The sequence below is a fragment of the Rosa rugosa genome, chromosome 7 (assembly GCF_958449725.1).
Source record: "Rosa rugosa chromosome 7, drRosRugo1.1, whole genome shotgun sequence".
In the NCBI taxonomy this organism is placed as follows: domain Eukaryota; kingdom Viridiplantae; phylum Streptophyta; class Magnoliopsida; order Rosales; family Rosaceae; genus Rosa; species Rosa rugosa.
Genome location: NC_084826.1, coordinates 10,447,433 through 10,460,429, shown reverse-complemented (window position 1 = coordinate 10,460,429; position 12,997 = coordinate 10,447,433). Strand labels below are relative to the sequence as shown.

The 12,997-nt window shown below is 35.2% G+C and overlaps 2 protein-coding genes across 2 annotated transcripts; both read left to right on the top strand.

Annotated features, from left to right (window-relative positions):
- The first annotated feature begins 67 nt into the window (after positions 1 to 67).
- Positions 68 to 1,131, top strand: LOC133723717 (transcriptional regulator TAC1-like). Its single transcript, XM_062150596.1, has one exon. It carries the CDS (start codon positions 166 to 168, stop codon positions 727 to 729), a length of 564 nt encoding a protein of 187 aa, XP_062006580.1. The 5' UTR covers positions 68 to 165; the 3' UTR covers positions 730 to 1,131.
- A 4,416-nt stretch (positions 1,132 to 5,547) lies between these two features.
- Positions 5,548 to 11,588, top strand: LOC133722813 (protein DA1-like). The gene is made up of 7 exons (XM_062149679.1): positions 5,548 to 5,726; positions 7,873 to 7,942; positions 8,154 to 8,255; positions 8,364 to 8,571; positions 8,804 to 8,871; positions 11,015 to 11,090; positions 11,278 to 11,588. The coding sequence occupies exons 1-7, from the start codon at positions 5,548 to 5,550 to the stop codon at positions 11,586 to 11,588; spliced, it is 1,014 nt and encodes a 337-aa protein (XP_062005663.1).
- Positions 11,589 to 12,997: the final 1,409 nt, after the last annotated feature.

Sequence of the window (12,997 nt, the reverse complement as noted above, 5' to 3'; positions counted from 1 at the left end):
GCTCAATTAAACTAATAAGAACAAAAATTCCTCTGACCGAAAATAAAATACTATATCTTCATGCATGTAACTCCTCTAGTAGTAGTAATCCCAGAGATATTGTTTTCTCAGTTGACCTGACCTCCTCTTCTCCTCTCTCTGTTCTTCCCCTTCCATTATCAAAGCATGGAGAGGAATCACTCCGTCAAAAAACTCGATCTTAAATGGACCTCCGACGATCAAATCAGTAGTTTGGGGCAGGCAAAGTCCTACGCCTGTACCTTCTGCAAGCGAGGCTTCTCGAATGCACAAGCTCTTGGGGGACACATGAACATTCATCGAAGAGATCGAGCCCGGATCAGACAGTACTCGGAAGATCAAAACCAACTCTCTACGGATGAGGTGACAAACTCGTCAACTGCTGCTCATCATGATCCTCCTCGTGCTAATAATTCCGAACAGAAAACTTCGTCACACTTGGAATTGAAGGGAACCAACATGATCCTAAGAAAGCCTTCATACCCTTTCAGTACTAGATCAGAAGATCATGAAATTGTGGTTCGTTCCAAGGGAAAAATGGGTAGTTCGGAAGATGTTCAACAACAGCTTCAGCTTCCTTTCTTTCTCGAAGAACCAGTATTAGCAAGTGACAATTTAGCAGGTCATACAAATGGCTGTGGAGAAGTTGAGGAGTTGGACTTGGAGCTCCGCTTAGGATCCGAGCCACCCGAGAGTCCGAGACAACTTTGAGCACAAGGAAATCTTTTAAGCGAATCTGCAGTGATTTAGACACGCGGATTGGACTATTTACAAGGAAAAGAGCAAGGTTTAGTTTTTTCACCCACCATCTTCTACCCATATTATTGGACGTACGGGACAATAAATTGAACAGTCATATACTATTGATGTTGTTTGTACTTCTTGCTGGTACGTTGTTGTTTGTAATTCTTGCTGCTATCGCCGCTCGCTTTGTGATTAATTCTTTGTAACTTTTTCGCTTTTCTTGTTTTGTGGGTTTTGTTTTGGTTGTCTAAGTAGTGTTATATATCTATAAAAGAGACTTAGAGGTAATTTCTTAACTCTTTAGCAGAATCCTTGTGTGATAAGGATGTACTTTGATATTTTTTTTTTGGACGAAATGTACTTGGGTGTTTGTTTATAACTATACAATGGTGTTCATTTAGTCAGTAACTAATCTAATGGTGAAAAATAAAATAACTCAAATTAAAAATAATTATTTTTACCGTTATATATATTTACATCTAGTGGTTGAGCATAATTTTCTTAATGAGTTACTGCCCATATGAACATTATCATATAATTATTTGTATGAAATTTATGATGGATTATCCTCACTACTAGTAAAACAGCTAGTAGACACTGATTTCAATCCGTATGTGTAACTCTCATTACCCACTGAAATCTGTGTGGGATGGTCATTAGCCACCCTACACTCACGGATTAAATTTCTGTCCCATTTGAGGGGGGTGACCATTGACTTTTGCGTACACAAAAAAGAGTCCGTGTGAGTTATTTAAAAGGGACCCACCAATCTCTCATTTGCTGTATATCCATTAGGAACATCAGTGTGAATGAAATATTGCACAAATCAGTGTGAACCCCATATACAATTTATAATTTAGTAAATTTTAGAAATTATAATTTTTTTAGTAAATTTTAGGAATTATAATTTTCAATTCTAATTAAAATATCTTTATATCTAGCAAAAATTTCTCAATTTATTGAAAAATAAAAGTGATATACGAAGGAGGCTTCTCGATCCCAACAAAAACATAGATCTCGATCCAATACAGAGAGATCAAACAAAAGGATAAAATCTAGTATTCTAGTATGAAGATTAAACCTCTGCAATAAGTAGAACTTATTGACAACATAAGAAAACTAAACAACAAAACACAAAAAAAAAATACATAAACAGAAAGAAAGATTGCAGCCCAGATCCAACTTCAAAACGTCGCGAAAAATGCCAATCCAAGCATCACTATTCCAGCCACCCAACAGATCGGACCAAATCCAACCTAACACATGCAGGATCTCCAACAAAACAGCGATCACAGAGGTGAATCCACCAAAAAGAAGCGCATACACCGACGATATCATCAACCACCCCGATGGGAGCACCGACGTCATCTCCTTTCCGATCCACCAAAACTGATCCAGCAACACGATCCGCCTTCAATGTTTGGGGCTGCTTCTTCTTGATCTATCTGCGCAGGGGCGGAAGCTCGGATTTTCTCTATATGCGTTCCACACAGACTAATATGAGTGGTTGTTTGATTAGAAGGAGATGAGACAGAGATTGGGATATTTGAGTATTTGAAATAGGCTTGGGAAAAGAGAGGAGATATCGACGCTCGACTGTAATTAAAGACCATAGCAGACGGGTAGAGAGAGAGAGAGAGAGTAGATAAATGGAGTTTTTTAGTTTTGAAAGGCAAGAAAGAGAAGAATGCAGTTTTCACGTCCATGTACGTGTACCTAGTTAATTTTTTCAGTTAAATCCATTCATTTCAATCCACACTGATTTTTGTAAGTATTTATTTACTCACACTGATTTATGTGAGTGATTATTTACTCACATTGATATCTGTGAGTATTTATTTACTCACACTGATTTCTGTGAGTATTTATTTACTCACACTGAATTCTGTGAGTGATTATTTATTCACACTGACATCTGTGAGTATTTATTTACTCACACTGAATTCTGTTAGCAATTGTTATTCACATATTATGTTTTGAAATTCTTTCTAATAAATCTTTTAATTTTGAGGAAAGAAATAAAAATTTATTGAGTATAAAATTGTTTAATAAATTATATATTTATTATTCACACGGATATCTGTGTGTAAAAACTTTGTTACAGATATCTATGAGTATAAAGTTATTTAATAAATTATACTTTTGTTATTATTATACACGAATATCTGTGTGTAAAAACTTTCTTACAGATGTCTGTAAGTACAAAGTTATTTAATAAATTATATATTTTTATTGCACACAGATATCAGTGTGTAGAATATTTCTCACAGATGTCTATATCTATTAAATATTTAAGACACACGGACATCTGTTTTGCCACAATCTCACACAGATTTCAGTGACAATATTGTCAACATGTGCTCATGTAGGGTCCAGTAGATCATTTTACACTGATATCTGTTGCTAGAAACTAAATCCCACAGATTTTTTATCAGTGTGAAAGTCAGTAGGTTTAAAGTCAGTGTGCAATAGCATTTTTGCTGGTAGTGGGCCTCTTATCTCTTCTCTCTTCCTGAATTTCGGGCAATAAATATAATTTGACTAAATGTTCTCGAGGTTCGCTACCCACTGATATCAATTGATCCTGGGGGTCTTTCTAACTCGAGGGTTTAAAAGTGTGAGTACTGCAACTGCACCAAAGTGATGAATAGACTAAGGCAACTGCGTACTTAACTAAATTTAAGAAAGCATATATCAACTCAATACATACATGGTGCTAGCGGTTTGCATTCAGCTGCTATCAGGGCCAAAAATTACGATTCCGGTTCTACAGAATGCCAGATGATGCTGGGAAAAGGGTACGTATATGTAGATTTGTAAGCTTATTAGTAATAATCTTTTGATTTGTTAAAGGTATAGTGGTAATCCTGTCAAGTTGTCATCATTAATTGGTAAATTGTTGAAGTATAAAAGCATAACTGAAATGAAAAACATGATCAAGAAGTAAAAATGCAGTCAATATATATGATTATTCTGTTCTCCTTCCCTCCCCCTCTTCTTCCTTCCTTTACTTTGTTTTCGTTCATTGTTGCTGAATAATCCATGAGGCTTTCAGGCATAACTGCATACCTCGCCCATGAGACTAATTAAATCCAGTGCTTATTGACGCATGAGAAACATGCATGTTGCATCTGCACTCAATTAGGTTTGCCTGTCATGCTACTATGTCAGATAAATCAATTCTGATTTAGAAAATGTGATGTTGTAAACGGACGAAAGAGGCTCTCAGAGTTGGGGATCAGGAGGTGTTTCTTTTGGGTATTTATGTTGCTTTTTTTCTTTTTCGGCTTGAGCAGGCGTGCCGTTCTCAATGAATGTATGTAAGCTACCTCTGTCCATGAATAGTAATCTACCATGGTATCAAACTCTTGATTGTAGGAGGGTTTTTGTTTGAATATTGCAATTGTACGTAATTCACCATTTCTTTATTGGTTAGCAAAATGCAGGTTGTCTGTTACAACTTACAAGCCTCTGCAGACATGCATGAAAAAGACTCAAAGGTCCAAGATCTATAGAGGTATAATATTCCTACGATCTCTTCGTAGTTCAAATAGAGGATATAACTTCAAATAAGGTAAATGTTATCGTGTTAAATCAACTGAATCAACTCTTTCCCTGATTTTGTATTACATATATTTTTGTAATGCTTTATAATATTGCAGCTAGTGCAATTTCTTCATACACATTCCTCCCTCTTTAGGCTCCTAGCTAGTAATGTGTTGATACAGTCCTTTAAGACTATCAGGACTTCGGGTTTGGATGATGCATGCACATTGTTTTGTTTTGCTGTAAGATGAATATGTTGACCATCATTTACTAGTAGTCATTTGTGCAATGATCCATTACTTTCACCAGGTTGTGCAGATTCATTAAAGTGTATGATTCTGTTTATACCTTAGATTGGATTAGGACCGGCCCATGAACACGCATGTTAAATTAGCCCTACGCTGACCTTGTTAGCAGCTTGTTGTATGGGAATCTCTCGCCTGAGGTCTGAGGATAAATGTTGAGCAGTGTAATTGTTTTGATATACCCTGGATGCATGCATCAATGCATCATTGAAGTTTTTTATAATAGTTGAACAAGTTTATTATTATTATTATTTTTTTTTTGGTTACAGGTTGTTGAACAAGTTTATTGTCTCATATGCATTCGGATTAATTTGACTCATTTATTATTCATGCATGCTATTTGTGTCTAGTGTCAACTGTCTAGTAATAGTCAACTAAAAGTTAGAACTTAGAACCATATTATGTTCTGTTGAAAATTGCATCAACTAAAAGTTCTCCTATCTTCCTCTTCCCCCACTCCTCTGTAGACCCATACTTCAGATCCACACACCAAGTCAATGATTTTCCTTACAATCGAGAGGGCGACTTGCTGCGAGGAACCAGAGATCCAAGAGAGTGGCTTTCGAAGTATGGCATGCAATTGAGGGGTAGAAAGCCGGAATTGGGTTGGGATTAGAGTTAGAGGAGAGATATAGCTGATGGGTACGTAATCTCAAATTCTCAATTACATTCCAGAATGGAACCAGAAATACAGAATGGACAGAAGCTTATTAGAGAATTGATTTGAACTAAAAGGGAGAGCCAATTCTCTCAATAGTTCTTTCTATCTCATCACAATTTCATTTAATGCTTTGATCTGATTTGGGTCCTATGGTTCTTTTCAATATCGAAATTGATATCTTTTGAAAGCTTAATTTTCATTTGGATTAAGTTGCGGACGAGTGTTTTGCAATTCTCAGTACCTTCGCTGCTGAGGTTTTGGAATTGGCTGGAAATGCTGCAAGAGACACAAGAAGAAGAATTGCATTATCCCAAGGCATTGGCTGTGAAGAATGATAAAGAACTCGGAAAGCTGCTTGCTGGTTTGACAATTGCTCATGGTGGTGGATGCATCAACCTGTGCTTCTGCAGTCTGCTAAAGAACTCTGGGAACACGGCTTCAAAGGAGCCCAAGTCTCCATCCAAAGCCACCTAAGAGCAACTCCAACCATAGGCTCTATTTGGGGGTGCTATTATGAGAATAGCACCCCCTTGTTGCACTATTCATATATGACTTAATTCTCATCTCCAACAATAAGGTGTTATATGAGGGTGCTATTTTCACTATTCTTAATTAAAATATAATATAAGTGTAATTTTGATGAATATTATATTAAAAGTATGTTAATATAGTTAAATAAGGTAAAAAATTGTGAAGGAGATGGAGGATATTTGGTGTGAGGAAATAGAAAAAAATGGGTTGGTATTTATAGAATTTCCCACAATTTACTGTTCCAATGGGTATATTTTTTTCCCTCAATTTTCTGGTAATTTTTTATTTTTTTTTTGAAACAAAATAGAAATAATAACCATTGATTTAATAAGAGTCATTGATCACTTTTTTTTCCTCAAATCTGAGCCGTCAAATTAAATAGAACCAATTTGAGTAAAAGCAAATAATAACCCATTTGTTGGGCCCATAAACAGTATCCGAGTCTTGGTCTTAGAAAAGTCTCATATTGGGATGAGCCCAAGTCCTATAATTTTAGGACCAACTCCCCCTAAAAAGCATTGTTGGAAATGAAAAGTCCTATAATTCAACAAAATCTAGTTTTGAACCCTATGGTTGGAGTTGCCCTAAGAAGGCGACGCTTTACTTCTCTCAGTAAAAAGATATTGGGTTAATAAAAATGAATTACTAAACAGAGTTAGTGAGTTAACTGCAATGACACGTATCAAAATATTAAGGGATGAGACAGAATAGGGACAGCTGATCTCCTCCCTAGACTATTTCCGTCGAACAAGAATTGCCGACACTACTTTGAAAACAAAACTGATGTTTGCAGCTACTGTTTTGAAAACGAAAGAGAAACATGATCTTTACGGAGGCAACTTCGTACACCAAAACAAAAGACATCCAAATTACTAACCTCACTGGCTAATATATCAAAATATGTCAAAAGCTATCAATTCGTCACTATTAACTTGTGAAAAATACCAAAGTCCCCCTAGAGTTCAAAATACTACAACATAAATGTACTTGATAGTGGTTTTCTTTGCAGTTATAGTTAGACCACACACTTCCCTGTCGATCATTTTGACTTGCACTTGTATTTTGTTCATCACTCTAAAAATTTAACACTTGAGACATTTTTTTTGGCAAATCAACAAAAAATTTAACACAACATTATCGGTTGCAAATATAACTAAAGAGCAAATGATTAAACATAAACTAATAGACTGTACCTTCTTATTTTCTATTGTTTTCCTTTTTGTCCTGGATGTTGACTGTGCTGAGGACGAATAGTGAGCCTCACAACTGTTGATTAATTAAAAAGTCCTCGTTAGAAGTTTTCCCCCCAAGAAAAATAGGTATATTGCAGAGAAACAAAAAGTAGGAAACTTTAATCCTCCTGCTCCACTTTGCCAAGGAATAACAATTCCTTATGCTCGGAGGTAAAACATTAATGTATTCCTAAGGAGGTTAGAAATATATACGGTCCTTAATGATGTAGAACGAATGGCAGTCTGAATTGAAGAACAATTCGATCGTGCAAAAGGAGGAAAACCAAAGTTACTATTGTAACTTTCGCATTTGGTGTCCGATTTGATTGTGCCATAGCTTTTCGGAAAGGGAATCGCGCTAGGAACAAAACTCGTGGCATAGTGTGGCATTTTTCTGGCTTTCGGGGTCGTTTAGGGCCTCAAAAATGCAATTTACTGTTTTTCAGAATTTTCGGTTTCCTAGTTTGTTTTGGATTTGTTTTAATTTTACCCGTGGGCTTTAGGGTTTCATTGTTAGTCGCCCTAGGGTTTCTTTTCTCATATATAAGCAACCTTAAAACTCCAGAATCTTTGTTCTAGATTTATTGCTTGTAAACCTTAGGTGATCTTTCCGACTGTGTCACTTGAATATCTAGGAATCAAAGAGAGACTCCTTATGCATCTATATATAGGCGACTCTCCTGCTTAAGAAGACATAGATTGTTCACTAAAAAACGATTTTTACAGTTGGACGCATTGTATCATGACTAAATATGAGCACATCAGCCGTGGAGAGCATCTTTTATGTGATGTTTGCAATGCATATTGTGTAAGCATTTTATGTTAAACTGTTCAGATTCTATATTTATAATTCATGTCTTTCAACTGTTTTTGAGCAGCGATGTACCAAAACTTTGCGTAGTCGGGTGGGTTCTACCATTACGTTCTTGCTTAAGACATGCTAGATTAAAATAGCAAAAACAAACTAGAAATTCCTCATTAATTATTGCATAAATATAATTTCTCTCAATTTAATTACTTTTTTTTTCACATAAAATTTGACGGGTGTTTTCCAAAATTTATATACTTGTGAGCTAAATGCCTAAAAATAATATGCTGTTTTCTTTTATTCTACAGGATCAACTCGAATTGGTGCATGATACATTTTGGGACCGAAGAAGTTGTAGGGAACACTTCTTTGACGAGACTCCTTGGTGTTATAATTGTGACAGATTTCAGGTTTGTGGAAGAAGATACTTTAATTTAATTATGTCCGTTAGCTCAAAAAATAGTAGGACAATTTCTTGTTATAATAAAGTTGAAACTCAGATGACGGTCTATGTGCAGCAAGCTGGAGATCAATATTTGGACTTAGGTGACGGCCGATTAGCTTGCTCAGATTGCTCCTCCATAACTATTATGGATCCGAAGGACTTCAAGCCCCTTATTGAAATGGTGCATAAATTTTATAGAAGCTTAAATCTCAAATTAGTTGAAAACATTTCTGTATTATTGGCAGATAGACATGAGATTTACAAGCTTTGCATCAGCAAAGGTAAGTACCGTAGTTTAACACTGAAAATATCAATTCATGTCACAGTAAATGTCTCATCGTGAATCCATGATATAGACCTATGTCCCCACTCCCCAGGCAAAACTTCCCAAAATAAACCGGGCCGCTAGAACCAAATGCTACAAACAAAACAACATTTTATGATATTTTGGTTTTTTATTTTGTGTTTAAACATTTGTTAATTAGACTATTTATCTACTTATACTTGACGTAGGTACGCTTGACGTAGGTACAGAAGTACTTGGCTTAACAATATGTGGTGTCCTTGCTTTCATCAGACGGGTAAGAGTTGTATAAATTAATCTTATTGATGAAGGGATAATTTTTTAAGAACGATAATATACAAGAATCTCTATCTCACATGTACTAAATTTAACAATTAAAATTATAATAACTTCAATTGGTCGTATAACTGTTTCCTTAAGCTGTTGTTTTTTTTAACCTTGAAATCTATTATCTATATATAAGGCTAAGATCCATTTTTCGTTTATTTCTGGTGGAGTCATTAATAAATCTTATTTACCTTCTTTTTTTTTTTTAGCAGAATAAATCCTATTTACCCGGAAATTCTTTTAAGTGTATCTACATGTTTGTGGTATTGTTTGATGAAAAATGCTAGAGATCCCAAAAATTTGTACCAAAATAGGATCCCAAATGACATGGCACATGCCATATCATCACCCTGTGATTTCCACATGGTTTAGGTTCTTTGCAAATTTTTTTTTTTGTCAAAATAAAATAAAAAAAATTGTTCTTGTATGAACAATAGCTGCATATCCTAAACGTCATCCATGTATCACACCAAGCCACCATCACTACACCTTCACTGGTTAATTCACTTGCTTTAAAAAATTACCCAGATTGTTAGGTAAACAAAGGACGGTTAGATTCAGAAGGAGACTCGTATTCCTTGAAGCTAGTTTCTTCTAAATAATCTCTCACAAACAAGAATTTTATCTCTAAATGGATCTGTCTCCTTTACAATTGTGTACTTTAGCCATTCAAAAGATGTGAAAAAAGCTTGGATGAGTCCTCGAATTTAGAAGTGAAAAATATTTTATTAGGCTTCAGGGCATAGATCACTAGGGTATGGATATTGGTGGTATCATCGTTATGATCAAAGGGAGGAAAGTAATAATTGGGAGACTGATTACAGAGGAAGTTTAGTGAGAGGGTATGGGGATGCGGTGATGGCAACACAACCGGGGATGCTTCCCCACGAATGATCTCAAGTTGTTCTTGGATGATGATATATGGCCAAATTCCGCCAGACCTTATCATGAAAAAAGCTCTCTGGTAAAGAGTATCAGCATCTAGTTGTTGTGATTAATTGGTCATCATCATCATCATTTCTGATCTTGTTCTCATGTTTCCTTTCCTTTATTAAAAATAAAAGTACCAATTCTTTCGTTTGTGTTCATGTTGAATTAGACATCGTTTTTGTTCATTGTTTGTTTGCAGAGTTTAATTCATCATCTTCTTCTGTTTGGGTAATATTAGGGTTTTAATTCAAAATATTATAGTAGTTTCTAAAAAATAAAATAAAAATTATTCACACATTGGAAATTAACATGTTAAAACAGATTATGTGGCAGCTGCCAAATCATTTGGGATTCATATTTGGTATAATCTTTTGGGGTCTCTAGCATTACTCTTGTTTGATTTGCAACAGATTAAAAAATGTTCAAACAATGGAGGGAATATTAAAGTGGAGAGAAAAGTCAAGACGCTCTTTGCAAAAAGCTTAGCATTCAGATTTGGGTACAGAAAAGCGATGGTGGTTCTACTTCTGTTTGGCCGACCAGAGTATCTTACTATCCTTTAACTCAAAATTTATGTTATATATACTTTATATATGTTCTTCTCTTTTCTTTTTAAGCAAAAATCCCCATTTTAATTTAAATTGCACCATTTTTTGCAGTACATAAAATTTATAAGATCATATTCCTTCTTAAAATTATTGAGAGACTTACTAGTATTACACAAGTGATTTTGACGCTCCACTTTACTAATTGAACTCTACTTTTAACTTCACAAAAATAGAATGCAAGTGATAAAATATATGATAAAGTGAAGTGCTAAGATCATCACCCTATAATTGTTAATACCTAGAAAACTCCAACTTACTCAACGGGTAGGGGAGTAGGAAAGGGCCGCAAAGAGTTTGGGTGGTCTCTTATTTTGTGACGCACATGCAAGGCCATCGATTTTGGAGGTCTCTTATTTTGTGAGTTGTGACGCGTCCGATGATACTAAACATAGCTTTAACTTTTACGAATCCTACTTTTTTCACTAGGCTTCGTAGAATCGTAGATTCTAAAACTAGCCATCGAAGTAGAATAGTTAAGCTTAGTATTGAATTAGTCGGACAATTTGTTTTCTTATCTGCTTTATGCTAATATATGTTGTGTTCCTATTATAACAGACATTCTTTGTATGCAGTGTGCTGATGGGTGGAGCTTTGGCACATGAAATGATGCATACATGGTTGGAGCTTCAAGGTTTGACTGTGGAATTTTTTTCTTTTTTTCTTTTCAAAACTAATTTAGAAGTCAAGTTACCATTTATTATCATGGTTTATGCATGTAAAACTAACTTATGCGTACATAGTTAATTTCAAAACCCAATTATGCATGCATAGTTTATTGTCATTCATTCATTGACTATATCTTTTATTTTAATAATTAGTGGGCGGTGGGATATTGGAAAAAAGAGTTAAAGAAGGTATTTGTGAAGTAATGAATTACATGTGGATGGAATGGTTTTGTGCTAATGAAGGTGTTGAGTACTCCTATAAAACTGACGAGCAAGCTGAGTTTACAAGAAAGTTGAAGGAGTTCTACCAACAGCGAAAGGAACGCTGTGAAGACGAATGTTATGGCCAAGGGTTCAGAGACGCTATGTGGGCAGTGCAAATATTTGGCCTCGAAACTACACTAGAACATATTGTTCAAAAAAGGAGCCTTCCTGAATCAATGGTGTATCCCTATGTGTCCTGATTTTTATATGAAGAACAACCCAACAACTGTATACTACTACAACTAAATTAATTAATCATAAAACCCACAGCAAAGCGGGCATATTAAAGCATATTTAGCAATGCTAGCTATTTTTGAGTCAAATTTTAGCTAAAGTAGCTAAAAAGTTATTTTAGCTAGCCACTTTAGAATTAAGTCGATCTGCATCAATGTTTTATATTTTAGTTAGTTTTGAATTTATATTATTTTTTAAATGAATATTAAATAGTTTAAATGTATTTATAAATTACATAAAATAACTTAAAATGAATGTTTTAAATTATAGAGAGCTTCATCCCGCTATCTATATTTAGGAGCGAGATAGCTAAAAGTTATAATAGAGAGCCACTTAGGAGTCTGGTGCAGCAGCTGAAATAGATAAAAAGTTAAACATGCTCTCCAAAATAGCTAAGGAGCCAAAATAGAGAACCTGCTAAAGATGCTCTTATACGATAAGATAATTAGTTAATGGGTTTTGCACCCTATGTAGAACAAAAAAGCATAGTTGCGTAGCTACACATGGGCTGCAGTGGGATATATCCCACCCCAAATTCAAAAAAAAAAAAAAAAAAAACTTATAGCTTAATTTTAATTTAAAAAAAAAATATATTAAAAAGTACCACATCTCAAAGTTTTAAACTTTAGCCCATATATTATTAAAATATATTAGTTAGTCCACTCCATCCTAAGTGAACACCGTTCGTTCTCGGAAAGCCGAAACACACATACCATAAGGGTTTCCGTGATGGCGAGCGTCACTCCTACTTCAAAAATAAGCCCAAGCTCGATTTCTGGAGCCATATAAAATAAACTGAGGCACCATTCAATATCTTTTACAAGTTGATATTGGTCGGATATGGAGTCATTAAATTTCAGGATGGTTCAGAAGGATTTAAAAAACACATCCGTGGCCAAGATTTTGTGTTGAGCAGTTGTATGGAGACTCCTAAGAGAAATCGGATGACTAGGTCATGTCTTCATCCGACTTCTCTAAGAGAAGTTTTACAACTATTTCCTGGTCGATAGTTGATTCTTGAGATCACAAACCAAGGCGACAGTGCCCATAAATGCCTTTAATTTGGATCAGGCTTCTTCTCGACTAACAAGAGCCTTCCCACAGCATAAGCATGACCGGATATTGCCGCCTTGCCGGAGCCGCAAACAAGATCTTCCCGTAGTCAGACGAGTGGAAACTTCCATCAACTATCTTCGGAGAATAGTGGAGGGAACGCCAAGGGATACGGTTCCTACTTGGGAAGTGGGAACAAATGCTTCAAACTTTATTTTTCTGTAATTCTTTGATCTCTCATCTTTACTATAATTTTTATAGTTACTATGAACATTCAAATTCGATTCTTTCTTAAATTAATGGCAGTATCGTAGTTGGCCAC

What these genes read in the sequence shown, in the direction of transcription:
- LOC133723717 (XM_062150596.1), top strand. Translation starts at nt 166, where the DNA reads ATGGAGAGGAATCACTCCGTCAAAAAACTCGATCTTAAATGGACCTCC.
- LOC133722813 (XM_062149679.1), top strand. Translation starts at nt 5,548, where the DNA reads ATGCTGCAAGAGACACAAGAAGAAGAATTGCATTATCCCAAGGCATTG. An exon ending in CCAAAACTTTGCGTAGTCGG is followed by an intron (nt 7,943 to 8,153) that starts GTGGGTTCTACC and finishes TTTATTCTACAG; the next exon opens with GATCAACTCGAATTGGTGCA. An exon ending in TACATGGTTGGAGCTTCAAG is followed by an intron (nt 11,091 to 11,277) that starts GTTTGACTGTGG and finishes TTTAATAATTAG; the next exon opens with TGGGCGGTGGGATATTGGAA.